The sequence below is a fragment of the Rattus norvegicus genome, chromosome 14, assembly GCF_036323735.1.
Source record: "Rattus norvegicus strain BN/NHsdMcwi chromosome 14, GRCr8, whole genome shotgun sequence".
Taxonomy (NCBI): domain Eukaryota; kingdom Metazoa; phylum Chordata; class Mammalia; order Rodentia; family Muridae; genus Rattus; species Rattus norvegicus.
The window spans coordinates 80,427,318-80,445,160 of record NC_086032.1 but is presented as its reverse complement, the minus strand read 5'-3'; the positions used below and the strand labels follow the sequence as shown (position 1 = coordinate 80,445,160).

Sequence of the window (17,843 nt, the reverse complement as noted above, 5' to 3'; positions counted from 1 at the left end):
AGTGTGAGCAACGACGCTCTAGGCAGGTGGTCCTGAGTTCTACAAGAACTCAGGCTGAGCAAGCCAAGGGGAGCAAGTGTCCTCCGTCGTCTCTGCAGTTCTTGTCTCTAGGTTCCTGTCTCAGGCCCTGACTTCTTTTCATGATGGACTGAAAACTGTAAGATTAAAAAAAAATCCCTTTCCTCTCCAAGTTGCTTTTGGTAATGTGGTTTATCAAAACCACACTAAGATACAGGTTAAAAGGATGGACTGAAGCCAGTGGCAGTGGTGCATGTCTTTAATCCCAGAACCATGGAGGCAGAGGCAGGCGGATCTCTGTGAGTTCAAGAGCATTCTGGTCTACAAGGTGAGTTCCAGGACAGAGAAATCCTGTCTTGGGAAAACAAAAACAAAAGAAAAGAAAAAGAAAAAAAAAAGGATGGACAGAACGTTCAGATACAAGAAGGCAAGTAGATGTGTGCGTCAGGCTTGTCTACAGGAATCTCAGAGTCTTTATTCAGGGACCTTAGCAATGGAGATAGAGAAAGGGCCAGAGAACTGTGGCTACCAGCAAAATACAAAGTTTGGAGACACAGGACTCTGCCATAGTACAGGTCCTCAGAAAATGTGTTCCCTTCTCAGGAGCCACTTGGGGGTGTGCTTCTCCAAAAAGAGGGGGGAAATGAGAAAGAGGAAGTTCGAGCCTCGCTGTAGGGGATTCCAGGGAGACAAAGACAGTGGCAGGACACTGGTGGAAGCAGGCTTCGGGCGCCAGACTCTGTTGTAGTCTGATGGCTCATCTGGTATAGTGGAAGGCCTTTGGGGAGAGCCGGGCATTTGGTGGGATTTAAATTATTTATTTCATAAAGCTGAGCAAACGTAAAATGAAAGCTCCAGGAGGATCAAGCTGAGGAGAGGAAACTAGCTGCTGGGAGGCTCTACATAAAGGCCCCGTGTCACCTAGCCTTGCTATGTAAGGCAAGTGCTGAGGCTGTATGTCAGAAAGTAGCAGTAAGAGTGTCCTTTAGGAATAGGGAAGTGAAAAGAACAAGACATGGGCAGAGTTGAGCTGCGGCCTCTGGAGTAGGGGAAGGAGGGTTACTCCTGTGTTCTGTGAATCTTGCCAGCTGTGGGGCTTCTCAAACTGTGGCTCAGACCGTCCTAAAAGTTACTATGTGGCTCACACTGGCCCCAAACTTTAGGCAATCCTCCTGCCTCAGCATCCCAAGCCTTGTGATTACAGGTGTTACAGTGTCAGGCCTGACTGAGATTAAACTTGGTCCGAACCCTTGCCTCAGGCTTAATTCATCGTTGTGGGTCTGCAGAGGGAATCCCCAGAGTTACAGTGCCCACTTCTTAAGATGGTAAAAAAAAAAAAAAAAAAGAAAATAGAGTTTACTAATTTCAGCCTGTGCACACTGGAAAGGGGACTTCCCTGCCTGCCTCTCACCTAGGTACTTAACCACCACAGGACAGGACAGATTCAGCCTCTCCTTCCTTGAGCCCTTCTTGCTCCCCTGCTGGTCTTCGCTTTGTGATGGGAAAGCCACAGCCTGGGGCAGGTGTTCCTTGGCAGGAAAACGTCTGGGTAGAGCACAGTCTGGCTACTTTGTCACAGTTGTGACTTTTCCAGTCCTACCTCTGAGGATGGAGGTAAGGAGGAGGTGCAGGGCCAACAGAGACTTTCTGGGCAAAGCCTATCTGACCTCCTCCGTGTTTGGGGCCCATCTGTGGCATAGGAGGGCTCCAGGGTAGCCTTCAAGGAATGAGCACAGTAGGGATCAAGGTTTTGAGGGGTCAACACCGTGCCCCAAGGTTATGTAGCATCTGGGGTGGGTTAGGTAGCAACTGGGAGTCTTGGGTCTGGCCAGCATGGTTTGAGGTTCTCGTGGGTGGGAATAGAGACCCAGGTCTAAGAACAGAAGAGTAGAAGGGAGAAGTAGTCAGGCTGAAAACTGGGTGGTGCCCATCTAGACCCAGTGCCAGGTCTGGAGGGGCAGGTGGTTCTGGAACTTTGTGGGGGAGCCCCACATTCATTTCTACTTGGCAGACTCTACCTTGACAGGGCCTGGGGCAGGTGTAGGGCAAGGATAGAAGCCAGTCCTCAAGTCTCCTGGGCCAGGATTATTATTTCCCCTTCTCCTCCCGCCACAGTTTTGGCGGACTTTTTTTTTTTTTTTTTTTCTTTTCTTTTTTTTCCAGAGCTGGGGACCGAACCCAGGGCCTTGTGCTTGCTAGGCAAGCGCTCTACCACTGAGCTAAATCCCCAACCCCTTGGCGGACTTTTTTATTGTCACATGCACTTTTCACCCCACATCTCAGTGTCCGGTGTTGACTGGAGAAAGGCTGGCCTCCCCTCCTCACACAGGCTTGGGTGATTGGTGGGCCTTACAAGAGATCATGGGGAACCACATGCCGTTGAAGGCTATAGCTTCCCTACCCAAGCCTGTGGTCTCCTTCCAGACCCCATTATTGTCCTGGAGGTTATGTAGCTGAAAGAGGGCAGGAAGGGACAGGAGGCGGAGGAAATGGGGAGGGCAGAGGGCAGAGCAGCCTGTGTGTACAAACACCACCTCCACCACACCACCAAGGCCGGAAGTGAGTCCCAGAATAGAACAGGCTGCTTTCAGGTTCCAAATCGGGCTCCGGGGGTTGAAAGCATGTTTGGGTGTAAAAATAGAAGTATTGGTATATGTGAGGCCAGGGGTCTGCCACCCACTGTGCTTGGCTGTTTTTAAATAGAAGTTTCTACTAAGGTTGTTTTGATAGTGTTCTATATCGAAAACTGATCCAAATAAACTTTTCTGTTGGGAATGCCAGTGCCAAGCTGGGCTTTATCACCAAAGTTAGGTAGCCACATGCATGTCTGTGGAAGGGCTGGGGGGTGGGGTGGGTGGGGAGTGAGGACAGCGGGGAGGGAGGTGTCGGAGGTGGGGCCCTTCTGCCTGGCTGTAGCTCTTGCTCCATCCTCCCTCTGTCCTCCAATGTAGCATCTTCTCCAAGAAAGCTCTTCCAGGTCTGGTCCAACTTGGTCCTGCCATCCTCGGAAAACCTCCAACTCCCCATCTCACACCTGCTCTCTGCCTGGCCAGGAAGCCTGGCCTGGCTGGGCATGAGAGGTACAGAGAAGCTTGGCCAGATGTTCAGAGGCTGGGCCAGCCAAGCAGGACTGTAGAGTCCTACCCTGCAGGGTGTGGCGAAAGCTGAAAGGGACAACTGGGTGGTGCATGACACAGGAGCCTGGAAAGGTCTCCTGGGCAGGGGTGCTCTGCTGGCTCTCCCAACGTGCATGTGGGACTGCGACAGTAAGAACCACGGCTTGGAGTATGGCCTGGACCTGAATCAGGGCCCTGTGCATACCCCATCGATAGCCTGGCATGTTGAAGTCCCTTCAGCCACTCTCCACTCCCTACCCTCTGCCTAGATTCTGACTAATACCAGCAAAGGAGAAAACTTTTTGCCTCCCCTTGAGCAAGTCCAGTGTGAGAGAGCCACAGAGTCTGCTCCTCTAAGGGAAGACCTAGAACCCAAGAAGGCAAGCCATTAAGCCAGTCTCCCAGGAGAGGACCCAGCCTTGTTCTCGAAGCCTGCTAGATGATTACATCTGCCAGATGTCTGAGGCCAACTCTCCCTCCACCCCGACACACACCTCTTTGTAGTTTGAGTCCAGCCTGAGCTAATCATCTACAAGGTTCCCCTTTAACCACCCCTCTCCCACTCACCCTGACTGCTTTGGTCTGTGGGGTTCCCTGCCTCCTGATGTCCCCCATATGAGTGGCCAGTCACCTTCAGCCCACCTAGAAACGGGCCTGCCAAGGAGAAGCAGCCTAACCATGAAGCCATTCTTGGGGATAGAAACAAGAAGGTGGGTCAGTGTTCCTCCAACAGAGGCACCTGATTGGGAAGGCAGTCTTCCCTTCCCTGAGAACTCTACCTGCTGGTTTTGTATTTCCCTTCACTGGCCATTTATTAAGCATCTATTTTGTTCCAGGAAGTGGATGAGCCCCGGGGCAAGCAAGGTCTTGCTCTAGTAAGATGGCATTCTAAAGGGGGCCTGGGTGTGCAGATGTTGGGGTTCAAAGGACAGGGGAAGAGGGAGGAATATAAGGAGGGTGGACACACATGCACAATTCTGCATATACACACAAATACACACATGCACACACACATACATGCATACACACACAGGAACACATACAAGCATACACACACATGCACACACATGCACACACACATACATGCATACACACACAGGAACACATACAAGCATACACACACATGCACACACACAAACACATATATGCATACACACACACACGAACACATGCATGCATACACACACACATACACACACACACACACACACACACACACACACACACACACACACACACACACACCTTTGTGGAGTTGCCTCTCTCCTTTCACCTTTGCGTGAGTTCTAGAGATCAAACTAAAGTTATGGAGCGTGCATGGTATCTTTTCTCACCAAGACATCTCTCAACCTGTGGGTGGAGACGCCTTGGGGTTGTCAAATGACCCTTTCGTAGGGATGGCATAGGACCATTGGAAAACACACATACGTAAATTATGATTCATGACAGTAGCAAAATTACAGTTATGAAGGAAAATAATTTGATGGTTGGGGGGCTCACCACAACATAAGGAACTGTGTTAAGGGGTCGCAGCATTAGGAAGGTTGAGAACCACTGCGCTAGCCCAGGGAAAGAGTCTTCTAACAAAGAACCGGTGAGGCTGACAGCAGACAGATGGGAGAGAAGGGACAGGTCCATGCAAGAATCTGGGGCAAGAGTGAGCTGGGAGGAAGCTCACTAGTGTTCCTAGTGAGGAACAGTCCAGAAGGAGGAGTAGGCCGGTGACTGGCAAAGGTAGTCTACTGGGCATGAGCCGGTAGGACCTCCAGATAGATGGAAGACAAGATGTGGGATGGGAGAATAGGGAACAAAAGTGACCCTTGAGCTTTGCAAAGGGAGAAAGAGGTTCCAGGATAAGGGGACACGGGGGGGAGCTGCTAAGGGGGCCTCTGGTGGCCAGGAAGATGACCTGGCAACTTCGCTTGCACGGGAGGACTGGCCCACTACACATGTGCTTTGCAGAGACCTGCTTTCCCTCTCTGTGCCTGCTTAGGGGTTTTGCTCCTGCTCACCTGAAGCATGGGTTCTGTCTTGCATAGCCTGCCATCTTTTCAGCTCAACTTGGGAGCTCTGGGTGCTCAGACCCTGGGCCCCACCACAGCTACAGTCTCTAGCTCCTTCCATCTTCTCTGAACGTGGTATGAGGAAGCCAGCCCTGCCTATGCCTTCAGTCAGGTTCCTGCAGGTGGCACCAATGTCTGGCTTTGCTCTACTTCCCTCCCGGTCTCTGTCCCTCCCTCAGCTTTGGGGACAAGAGATGCAAAGTGACTCAATAGTATCTGTGTCCATTTCCTGCTAGCCATAAGGATCAGGATTTGCCTTGAATCATTTCAGGGTCCCCAGGGCCCTTGATGGGGTCATGCGTGTGATTAACTGAACTTGACACCAGGGGTAGATGTGCCTAGCTCTGTCCAACCCTGAGCCAAGTCCCAGCAGTAAGGCACAGAGGAGGGGGTGAAAGTGTAGGATTCTGGGCCAAACAGCATAGTGCTCTGCACCTGGCACTCTCCACAGGAGAAGATGGAGTAGCCTGGGCAGGCAGAGGGTCATAGACAACTTAGGTACACAGAGGTGACACCTGGGCAGCAGAGATGGGGGCATGGTGGGTACCCTAGAGGATGGGCATCTCAGCCAGTCAGCACCTGTCTTCTTAGCCACTGGGATCCATGAAAGCTAAACTGTGGGCAAGTGGTGTTACCCTAGGGCCAGAGACAGGAATAATGAGTGTGGGTCAACTCTGAGGGCTGAAGGGTTAGGATTCTGGGCATGCTCCCTGCTCCTCTCTTCATCCTCTTCACCAGTGGAGAACCCAGTGCCTCGTTGGCTGAAGTTTCCCCCATGTCTTTTACTGCCTCCTTTCCCAAGCCCTAGGTTTTCTGGTCTTTTCCTAGTGGGCACCAGCCTCTCTATATTTGCTCAATGCTTGACCGAACTAATTTCCTAGCCTATACCCAGTTAACCCCTCTGCCTGCGGGGATGCCTCACATCAAAGAACTAAGTATGGGTCCTTTGGACCTGGGCAGCCCTGGAACAGACGTGGACAGGGACGTGTAACCCACACTTGTGCAGCTATGGATGTCCCGAGTCCCCGCCAGCAGCTCAGCACGGGTGGACTCCTACTCAGCCCCTTCAGCCTCAGCCTGGTCTGGAGCATCCATTGTAATCCTTATCTCTATAGCAGTTAGGCCCCTCCCATCTGGGTAGCTCCCTCCAGAGCCAGCCCTTCCTTAGCCCATAGTTCCCTAGGTTTAAAACCTATATGTTCCCCTGGGGACTTCTGCCAGCCTGACTCCACTCCAGACTCATATCCCTGCCTGGCCCCAGGGCTCTCTTAGGAAGCCATCTCCTCTTAGGTGGTCACCCCTCCCCAGGTCCCTGCCCCTTGCGTGTGGTCCCCCAGGCCTATAGATAGGCTTAGCAGAAGGCTTAAGTGGCTGTGCACAGGAAGCCTTGAGTCCTTGGCTTCAGCATAGCAACCCAGTGCTGGCCATGAATTTCCAGCCCATGTCCTACAGGCAATATTTCCTTTAGATGTGGCTGAAAAGTCTCTAGTAGGATTCCAGAGGTTCCCAGCAAACCTTTCCTGACTGTGAGGGGGTTAATGGACAGGTGACAGGTGCCCTTACCTGGGGCCTAGATTTTTTTTTTCCCCCCGGAGCTGGGGACCGAACTCAGGGCCTTGTGCTTCCTAGGCAAGCGCTCTACCACTGAGCTAAATCCCCAACCCTGGGGCCTAGATTTGAGTCAGCCCCACCCAGCACAGCAGACACATGCTGCTATCCCAGAGAGGATACCACCGAGGAGACCACCGGATCAAAGGTGTGTGTGTGTGTGTGTGTGTGTGTGTGTGTGTGTGTGTGTGTAAGAGAGAGAGAGAGAAAGAAAGAGAGGAAGACTCTCTGCTCACTCAGACACCTGCCTACATCTAGTGGGCACCTACTGCTTGCTGGTTACAGACACCTTAGTCCACCAACCAATCTCTGACCAACCAGAAAAGGTGTGTTAAGCTGCCAGAGCATGAGAGGGAACGGGTGGAGAAGTTAGACCAGGGGTGGGGCTCATTGATTAGTGCGAGGGCGGGGCCTGAACCTGGGAGGCGGGGCCAGATTGGAGGCGGAGCCTGCACCGGAGTGCCTGCTGCCCGCCCAGCTGGCTGCAAAGCGAAGCAACAGAGGAGGGATCCGCCTCCCGGACGCAGAGTCGGTGGGCTGGGAACCGGCGGGTAAGGCACTGCATGGGTTTTGGGACCGGTCGTGGACATGCGCGGCACAGTCGTGTCTCAGAGACCTGCCTGGGTCCCTGGAACCTGTGTCCCGCTGTGAGGTGGGAGTCGGGTTCTTATAAATCTTTTTTTTTTTTTCTCTTTTCTTTTTTTCAGAGCTGGGGACCGAACCCAGGGCCTTGCGCTTGCTAGGCAAGCGCTCTACCACTGAGCTAAACCCCCAACCCCGGGAGTCGGGTTCTTAGGGCGGACCGCGGCAGTCTGGGCTCAGGGCTGGGCGTTCAGTCTAAGAGAGAGGGCTGCTGTTTCGCGTGTGTCCTGGGTCCCTCCAGTCCCTCCGGCTCCCCTGGCACCCGTTGCTAGACCCAGGTTACAGGGCTCATCTAGCGGGGCTTCCAAAGACTTAGGAGGTGAATTTGCTTTCATTCCCTCCAAACTTTTCTTCCCACAAAGGCTCCATGAAGTTTAAGAGAAAAGCCACCTGTTAGTGCTGATTCACACTGACGAGTGAATGACTGGGTGTGGGGAGTTTGGAGATTTTTGAGGAGGAGTGAGTCTCTGAAAAGATAGAAGACTGTTCAGAGCGTTGTAGGTTAGCGGACATGAGGGTTTCCACCTCCACCCTTCTGTGGCTCTGTGCCTTGGCTGTTAACAGTTTGAGAGCCCCCTTGGAGCCAACTCCCTCTGCCACCTCCCATGACCCTACGCAGCTCCTGTTCTCTCTCTCTCTCTCTCTCTCTCTCTCTCTCTCTCTCTCTCTCTCTCTCTCTCTCTCTCTCTCTCTCCTCGTTCCTTGACACTGCTAGTTCTGTGCCTCCTAGGCAGGTGACTCCAATAAGAGCCCCTGAGAAGCCACCCCTGCTGGGCACAGTGTGGGACCTCGGGACTTACTACATGTGACTGTTAAGGATTCTATTGCTCAATCTTTTTTTTTCCCCCCTGGAGCTGGGGACCGAACCCAGGGCCTTGCGCTTGCTAGGCAAGCGTTCTACCACTGAGCTAAATCCCCAACCCCTGTTAAAGATTCTAAACCCCACCTGAGGGGGCTCTGGAAATATCACCTACTGGATCATCGGTGAGATGCACAGAATTGTTTCACAGCACAGGTCAAGGAGTTAGGTGCTGGGCTGGGAGTGAGAAAATGGACTCAGGTCAACTCTGGGTGACCTAGGTGAGTGCTGTGCTCACCGGCTTCAGTCTCTTTGGACCACTGTGTTCTTTCCCTGGCAAGGAAGCCCAGCTTAGGGCCCCAGATTAAGCTCTCCACTCCTGGGGCCTGGGATGGCTCCAAGGAGATGTGAACCACAGGTCTGTCCACCTCCTTTTCCATGCCCTCTCTGCCTCTTTGGGACCTGGCTCTGGGTTCTGGGTGGAGACATACCCTGGCAGAGAGGACAAACTAAAGGGTAAACAAAAACTGATGGGCAGGGGCTGGGGATTTAGCTCAGTGGTAGAGCGCTTACCTAGGAAGCGCAAGGCCCTGGGTTCGGTCCCCAGCTCCGAAAAAAAAAAAAAAAAGAACCAAAAACTGATGGGCAAATTCACCTGGCAAGAGAGGAGTTGAAAGGGAGACTGGCCTTTGTGGGGAGCCCCCTACAGGGTTATATGGAAGCCCGCTCAGGAGGCTGGGCTAGGAGAGACAGAAGGAAGGAAGGTAGACTCCAGGACTGCCTTGGCCCTTCCTTTTCACTTCCTTCTCAGAGGAAGTGGGGTGCTGAGTCAGTCCCTAGTATCCTTTTGTCCCCATATGGGTGCATGAGCATATGTTGGCCTACAGAAATCCAGGAAGCCCGGTGAGTCAAAATGACCTGCTTTAATCATAGAAGGACAGATGGAAGGACATAAACCCAGGCTGGGGGCTTGGGTTCAAATCCATCTACATGATATTCATCAGGCATTTCCTCTTGCCGAGCCTCCATTACCTCTGTAACATGAGGGTTGGCAAACACTTTCTACCTGAGGGTGGTTATGAGTGACCACAGTCTGCTAGGGGTAAGCAGCTGATACTCAGGTGACGGGGGTGTGTGTCCTGGTCAGACAGGGACAACAGACCATTTTGACTTGTGATGGGCAAGGCCAGGCCTGGAGAGGCCTGGGGCACAGAGCAGGCTTCCAGGTCCCTGTTTGTATTGGTCCTGTGGGTAAACACCTGAGTCCACAAAGACTGACCAGTGTGGGTTCTGTCCTCAAAGCTCCAGGGTGGGGACCAAGGGTCAGAGACTCTGACAGACCTCTTGCCCTGCCATCATCTGCCTGGTTCATGTCCTTCCAGATTCCCTGGGCACAGACAGGTCTGGTTCTTTTATAAACCTGCTTGGCAGAGGAAGTGGGCAGCCTGGGCAGAGGAGGTGGGGAACCTAGAGCCTGGGAAAGGCAAGATTTATAGGAAAGGGACTCTTGGAGCTGGGCATGAAACTGTTAGGAAGGGACGGACAGACAGATGAACAGACAGACCAGGGAGGATGGCAGATCATTGATCGAAATGCCCTTGGTATCCCAGACATGGTAAAAACATGGAGGAGTCTGAAGAGTCAGAGAGGGGCCTCTTCACACCTCAGAGTCCTCCTCGGAGAGTAAAGTACCCCAGTGTGCCTCTGGAGTACTCCCCCCATGTTTGGGGACTCAAGGGCTAGAGATGGTCCCGTGTGTGGGTGCACAGGGGTTGTGGGCATTTTTCATGCCCACTTCCACCTCCCTCACAGCCCCTCAGCCCAGGGAAATGCTGCAGCCTCCTGCCTTGATTCAGGGTCCTGGGTCTCCCAGGCACATTGTACTTCTTCCTTTTCTTAATGACTTATTCATTCTATGTACACTGGTGATTTGCCTGGGTGTCTGTGTGAGGGTGTCAAGTCCCCTGGAACTGGAGTTACAGACAGTTGCGAGCTCTTGTGTGGGTGCCAGGAATTGAACCCGAGTCCTCTCTAGCCCCAAATTATATTCATCTTCTTCTTTTAAAAGATTTTATTTATTTATTCATTTAATGTATGTGAGTACACCGTTGCTGCTATCTTTAGACACACCAGAAGAGGGTATCACAGATGGTTGTGGGCCACCATGTGGTTGCTGGGAGTTGAACTCAGGACCTCTGGAAGAGCAGTTGGTGCTCTTAACCACTGAGCTATCTCTCCAGCCCCAAATTATTCTTCTTGACTCTCACTTTTCTGTTCTGTAAAGCAAAGTGCAGGTGTAGGGCCACATGGCTGTACTTGGGCTTAGTGTCAGCACCCCACCCCCACCCATGAACTGCAGGGACAGTAGGAATAAAACAGAAAGCCGGCTGGGTTTCAGGATGGGGCATCATGGGTACCCAGATGCTGTTCCCTCTGCTTTTATTCTTCTGCCCCGGCGCTGACTTCTGAGGTTCTAGCACCAAATGATTGGACTCTCTGTTGCTCCATGAAGTAAATCACTGCCCCCAGGATTTAGGGACAACTCCTTGGTCTGTGTGAGCTGGCCATTAGAGATTCCAGATATACCTGAGTGAGTTTTGCTAGCTGACTTCCAGGAATAGCATTGGCTTGGTCACTTTGGGCAGTAGCCCATGGAAGTCAGGAAGCCTCACAGGCAGTCAGGCACCCTTGTAGCATACACTCCCATGCCCTACAGCCAAACTCTGATTCCGAGAATTGCTGTCTGCCTCCCTTTGAATCATGTTTATTGAATACCCGCTGGGCATGGTAGAATGGCTTATAGCCAAACGCCTTTGCGTTAGATCGCTGAGTAGGGTGCAGGGTGTCTACCTGCTTGAGCCTGCAGAAGGAGGTGTGGTTCTTGGCCTGGGATCTGCCAGACTGGTAATGTGCATGCCATGACCAGGGCTGAGCTCTCTCATGGCCTAGGGCAAAGCCAGCTCAGGCTGGTTTCCTGGAGTTCTGAGAACAGAGGCTGACCAGGAAAGGCACAGAAGCAAGACAAAGCCATAGCCTTGTCCAACTTGAGGTTTTTGGGCTTCAGCACCTTCCCCCGAGAGAAATGGGATCAGATCAGGATTAGCTAATGGGATTTAAATGACATTTAAAAGACAACTCCCTCAGACTTCAAGCACCTACAGGTGAGAGGCACTCACTTGAGATGCCTCTCAAGGCAGCATCCTCAGACCTGAGCTGGGGGTTCCCGCTCTTGTCCCTGAACAGACTGCATGTCTCATTTGGGGTTCTCTACGACCTGGGCCTCAGAGTATTATAATCTGTTCTGGGGTATTAGAAAAACAACCGGCCCCATACCCTGAGCTTCCCCTATGACCCTACCTACCTTGCTAAGGCAGGTAAGGAGATGGCCAAGCACTTACAATTGCCTACTCCTAATCAGGATGGGAAGAGGCCAGGGCTGGTCTGGGGGCCTGGAATGCTGGGGTGGGTTTTAGCTTTACTTCATAGCTTTGAAACCTAGGACAGCACTCACAGTTCACTTGGAAGCTGGATGGGGAGCTGAGGATTTCCACTCCACCTTCCCTGCATCTATGACATTGGCAGACTCCATTCAGTACCTGTTCCTCACATGCTGTATGCTGTGTGTACCAGGCCCAAAGCCAAGTCTGGACCATAAGAGTGGTCAGACCCACAGGCTCAAAGACAAGGATTTCTATCCCATGCTGTAACTCAGTGTCTGGCCCGTGCCGTGACACTCTCTGAGAAGGAATTTTTGTTACAGACACAATAATCCTGCTTAGTGATCAGGGGACCTTCCTTGGCTGCCTGTACCCTGCCCTACTCCTGAGCTGTAGACCTCTTCATAGCTCAGTACGCGGCGATGCACGGCGACCTACCTGTTCACCACCCTGGTCAGGAACTCATGGAGCCTTGCAGAGAGAACTCCAGGGCCTCCCTGAGTAGGGAAGTCCCTGCAGGCTGGGTGGGTTGGGCACTTACTGGCATGATAGGCTTTGAAGTTGGTTTGCCACTTTCCTCTCCACTGAGCCGGAGACAGACCCGGCCCATCATCCTGGAGCTGTGCTGCCTGGGTTGGCAGTTTCCATTCAGACAATGGTGGGTTGTCGAGCTGGGGCCTCTCACGAAGCTCTCTAGGTTGCTGTCACAGCCCCTCCCATCTGCCACCCAGCAGCAGGGACCCAGCCTCTCCTGAGCCTGGTCTCATTGACTTCAGCAAGTGGGACAGGCTAGGAAATTATTTTCTGGTAGGAAAAATAGTCACCACATGTGGCCCTGCCCTGAAGTGCAAAAGTGCTTTTCTCTGCAACTGCTCCTGTTGAAAGACGGACTTTGATACTTACCTGGCAGGGAGATACCATGTTTACGAAGGTGGTTTTCCCAGGGCAAGGTTTATCCTTCGGATGTACTGACACCTCAAATGGGGGAAACTTGACTGCATGATTTTTGGTGGTGGGAACTGTGTTTATGTTCTTCTGTTAAAAAAAGGAAAGGAAAGGAAAGGATACACATTGAGGCCAACATTGGGGGTCAACCTGGTCTCCCCTAAGCTGCCTGCCAGAAACAAGGCTCTTAGGTGTTGAGCCTCAAGAGCTGGCATCTGTAAGAGGTCCCAGCAGAAGGTGAGATTTACAAGCGTTAGGGGAGCGGGGTGGGTGGCACCTGGAGAGGCCTGGAGTCCTGAGTTGGCAGATGTGAGGAGTGTGCCCTAGGGACATGGTGCGAGGCACTGAGCAGGGGGAAGCACAGCAGAAACCGCTCTGACCCTGAGTGCTGCTTCTCCTCTTGTTTGAATCCAGGAAGGGGAGCCCCTTTTGGAAGAGTTAAGTGGTTGATATTGACCTTTTCCCCCCTGACGACTAGGCAAATGGTTTGGAGGTCTGGTCCTAGCAGGCAGATCAGTGGTCAGCTGCGTTGTCTGACCATGGCAGAGCAAGGAAGGGGTCAAATCCCCTAATGCCATTATGTTCTGTTGTCAGAAGCCTCTAGGTACACAGAGATAGCCTCCTGGGGCTGGGTTGATGCAGATGGCTTCTATAGACCTTGCTGTGTGAGCTGGACACTTTTCACCCTCTTTAGGGGCAGACATAAAAGGTCTAGCCTCATGCGGTATGGGATGGTGAGGGGGAAGCCAGCCTACTGCTAGCACTGGGATATATAGTGGTAATTCAGTGAAAACTGGATCTATGACTGAGGACCTCCAGAGTTGGAGTCAGGCTCCCTAGAGTCCCCCACTGACCAGAGCTAATGGCACTAAGAGTTAGGCCTCAGCCTGGAGCTGAAGTTGCCACCCTCTCTGACCTGCACCCACTTGTCTCAGATCTTTGTGTTGTGCCTTGGGCTGGCCTCCCTTCCCTGTGAATTCCTGCCCAAACTTCCTATTGCTCCTCCAGGGAGCTACTGCTCCAGGACGGAACCATAGGGCAGGAGCCCCCTAGAAAACCTGCCTTCTGGACTTCTCTAGAACTGAGTTCTGTCCCTTTCAGACAGGCGCAAGGCTGTGGTTGCTCAGGAAGGTGGGGCCTGGCCCTGGTTTTGCCAGCTATGGCATCTGCTATTGGGTCCACTGGTCATAAAGTAATAACAGAGGTCAACATTGAGTTCCTCAGCTCATTGCTCAGTTTCAGGAAAGTTCGATCTCTGATATCAACCTTCCCATTTTCTCAAAAATGTGACCAGGAGGGTGAAGTGCTGTGGTTGATGGTGGCTGTGCCCACTCCGGAGACAGGAAGTTGCTTAGGAAGGAAGAGGGTTGAGAAAGGACATTCCCCCTGCCCCACCTCTGGGCTCTGTCTCAGACACCCCTTCTACAATCAGGGTTCTTCCCACTGAGCATCAAGGGAGCAGCCGTTTTGGGGCTCGGGTCCAGAGAGACAGGAAGAAATCCACAGCTTTCAGTCTACTTAAGATGTCCAAGAATGGTTTACAAGGTACCATGTGGAGTGAGAGCTCTGATTGTTGGCCAGTGTGGGTGCTGTGGACACCAAGGTTGTGTTGTTGTGTTTTATGATGTGTGTGTGTGTGTGTGTGTGTGTGTTTACATACATGTATATATGTTTTGTAAGGGGGAATTCATGTGCACATATGTCAGGCAGTGAGATACATGCCTTTAATCCTAGCACTTGGGAGGCAGAGGCAGGCAGATCTACGAGTTTGAGGTTAGCCTGGTCTACAGAGTGAGTTTTAGAACGACCAGGGCTTCTCAGAAAAACCTGGTTTCAAAAAACCAACCAACCAGAACATCTCTATGCACACATGTAGAAGACCAAGGCTGGTGTCGGGTATCTTCCTCAATCGTTTTCTACCGTGTTTTTGAGATAAGGTCTCTCACTGAATCTGGAACTTGCCAATTTGGGTAAATTGGCTGGTTAACAGGGCTCACCAAATCCTCCTGTCTCTGTCCACCCTCCAGTACTGGAATCACAGATGTACACTGCCCTACCCGGTTTATGTGGGTGACTGGGGATCTGAACTTATGTCCTCCTGCTTGTGTGGTAAGTGCCTTACTGTCCTTTGGCTTCTGTTTTTGAGGATCACTCTGAGCTGGGCTTGATGGTACCTCTAGTCCTAACCCTTAGAAGGGAGAAGCAGGGGGATGACCAAAAGCCTGAGACCAATCTGGTTTATGAGGCTACACAGTAAGACCCTGTCTTGGGAGATTGAAGAGGTAAAAATAAAAGCTCACTTTGCACTTTGGGGTCTGGAGACCATTTCAGTACCCCACCCTGCAGCAGTATCCCCTGAAAAATCGGCGAGGAGTAGGTACAAAAGACCCATGGAGGGGTTGGAGTGAGGATGTCAAGCAACTAGGGAGGGGGTGAAGCTCTACAGAGGGACCCACAGATAGGGAGCAAAGCTGGTAAGAACTGGGTCTAGTGGTTCCGGCCTGGCCCAGCCCCTCTCCATACAGCGCTGGGGTTCTCTTTGCTGCTGATGACAGCTGTATCTCCCGAGGGAGGAGCCAGCCTCCTTATCCTGAGGCTGTGTCAGCAACACTGACAGAGCTGTGCTACAGCCCCTGTGGACGGTCTGTAGCCAGAAAGAGAGGCTGGGCTCTGCTGACCACCAGAAGCCACATTACCTGTGGGAGTCTCTGAGGGGGTAGGTAATAAGGCCAGGCACTGCCACACTAGGCATGAGAACAGAGAGTCTGCACACAGGAAAGCATGGGATTTGGGGTTAACATAGATCTGAGGCTGTGGTGGTCAAGGCCTCTGAAGGAGGGCTGGACTTGGAGAACCAGACTCAGGGAACAATGGGACATATACTGCCGCTAGAGGCCTGCCATCTTCAGAAGCTTCCCTGCCCCTGCTGCCTGAGGGCCTTAAGGGTATTGTCCCGCAGCCCGATCATGGGACACCTGACCTGGAAGGCCAGCGGTAAGTTTGTGGGTACTAATGGCACAACGTGGTCAGGGAACAGTAGGAGAGGGGCCCAGGATGAAATACTGGATGAAGACCTTGAACCCTGAGGCTGAGTCCAGTCACTTTAAAAAGCTGCCCTGTGCTGGGGCTGAGGCAGGCTGTCTCAAAGCAGGTGGCAAGGAGGAGGCCTGGCCTTGGGCTGTTGGAGGGGTAGAGTTGGGGAACTGGCCTCTTCTGGCTGTCAAAGACTAGACCAAACTTCTGAAAGAAGGCCAGGCCTGGGCTTCTTTCCCGTCCACAAGGGCCCATGGCCAGACCCTTGTCCTCACTCGGCCTCCAAACAATGGGGTAGTGTGAGGGGGCCTGGGAATGTTTTGGTCAGCTGGGCACCCTGTGGGACCATGCTAAAGGGTGAGGATAGGAGACAGCAGTAGGCCGTGAGTCACGGTGTCTACCACCAGGCCTTAGAGGCCCTGGCTTCCCAGCTGAGGAGGAACAACCAGTTCTCAGTTCCGCAAGCCAGGGTCTGGCCTGCACCTCCTTCCTGCTTTTGGTCCCTCTCCACAGTTCTTCCTGTGTGTCCCCTAGTTCCTTCCCTCTGGTCTGTCTTTTTCTCTTCCTCACTGTCCAGCCTGAGATAGACCTGACAGGACAGCTATCTACAACCTCTTGCCTACTGAGAAGAAGGCCCAGACCATCACCTCTGATGGCCTGTAGTTGACCCCAAGAGGAACCCAATGAGAGGACAAGGTGTTGCCTAAAAGGAGACCTAAAAGTTTACTAAGTGTGCTGCAGAGGGGTAGACAACTGTTGTCTCAAGTTCAGAACCATCTGGGCAACATAGCAAGACCTTGCATCACAGAAAGGGGGACTTGGAGGTATACCTGAGTGGTGGGACACTTGTCCAATCTGTGTGCATGCATGTGTGTAACCACACTACTATAGAGAACAAATAAGAAAACCTTAAGGGCTCTCTCCCCCTCCCTCCCCCTCCCTTTTCCTCTTTCCCCTCCCCTTCTCCCTCCCCCTTCCTCTCCCTCTCCTCTTCTCCCCTCCCTCCTTTCAAGCCTCTCCCTCCCTCCTCCTCTCTTCCCCCTCTGTCCTCCCCTCTCTCCTCCTTTCCATCCTTCCCCCTCCCCCTCCCTCTCTGCCTCCTATGGATTAGAATATAACACTCTCAGCTACTGCTTAAGTGCCATGTCCATCAGCCTCTTGCCATGATGATCATGACTTAACTCTCTGAAACTGTAAGCAAGTTACCAATTAAATGCTTTCTTCTGTTAAAGAAAGAAAGAAAGAAAGAAAGAAAGAAAGAAAGGCACAAAGGAAGGAAGGAAGGAAGGAAGGAAGGAAGAAAGAAAGACAGACTTAAGGAATAAAAAGTGATGAAATCCAAAAGACTACGGGATAAAATAAACCCAGAGAATAAAAATTGAACAGCGATTGGGACCAGCTTAAAAATAGTAATATCTGGGGGTTGGGGATTTAGCTCAGTGGTAGAGCGGTTGCCTAGGAAGCGCAAGGCCCTGGGTTCGGTCCCCAGCTCCGAAAAAAAAGAACCAAAAAAAAAAAATAGTAATATCTGGGGGTGGGAAGGGGAAGAGAGCCAATGAATTAAGACAGACCTGAGGGTACCATGGAGGGTGGGCAGAGGGGGCAGGTCAGCTGATTCAGTCTGAATGGACCCTGTCTGTGGCAGGGGAGACAGGGGTCAGAATATTCACAGGAGACCATGGGGTACAGAAGGACTAAGAATGAAGGCCAGGCTGGAAAGTGCCCAGGCTGAGCAGATCCAGGAAGCTTGATTTTGTGTGGCTCTAGGAAGCCAACGTGATGTGAAAAATCCCCAAGTGTTGAGTCATAGAGGATAGAGTAGCCAAGGTACTGACAACGGCAGGGATCAGGGCTGGCATCTCTAGAGTACCCTGGGAGACCCCAGTAGATGGCCACAGTAGAAGGTCTGGTACAGTGACTCTGGGCCAGCTCTAGGACACTTCAGGTGCTTACTCAGTGTGCCAAGGCTGACCCCTGACCTCTGCCCATGGCTCTGGCGTGGAGCAATGGGGGTGGAACTCTGATTGCCTTCCTCACTCTATCTCTGCCCTCCCCCACCACCATGAACTTCATGGCCACATACAATATGCCCAGTGTGTTCCCTCAGTGTCTCAGAGCCCTTGTGCTGGGATCCAAACTCAGCAGGGTGCCCTCACCCCAAGGACCCTGGCACCAATACTAG

General features: G+C 52.3%; 1 protein-coding gene and 1 pseudogene across 6 annotated transcripts in view; both read left to right on the top strand.

The window, feature by feature from the left end:
* The first annotated feature begins 7,273 nt into the window (after positions 1 to 7,273).
* Sh3bp2 (SH3-domain binding protein 2) overlaps positions 7,274 to 17,843 on the top strand; it is a 37,203-nt gene continuing 26,633 nt past the window's right edge. The window contains exons 1-2 of one of the 6 annotated variants that reach the window (XM_039091976.2): positions 12,209 to 14,173; positions 14,656 to 14,737. Coding sequence is in view for 1 of the 6 variants with exons in the window: in NM_001100684.1 (NP_001094154.1) it covers positions 7,369 to 7,457 (89 nt within the window). In the remaining 5 variants the exon portion in view is untranslated. The other 5 variants (NM_001414976.1, NM_001100684.1, XM_006251252.5 and 2 more) reach the window with 5 other exon arrangements.
* On the top strand, positions 12,579 to 12,722 carry LOC120096774 (U1 spliceosomal RNA; annotated as a pseudogene).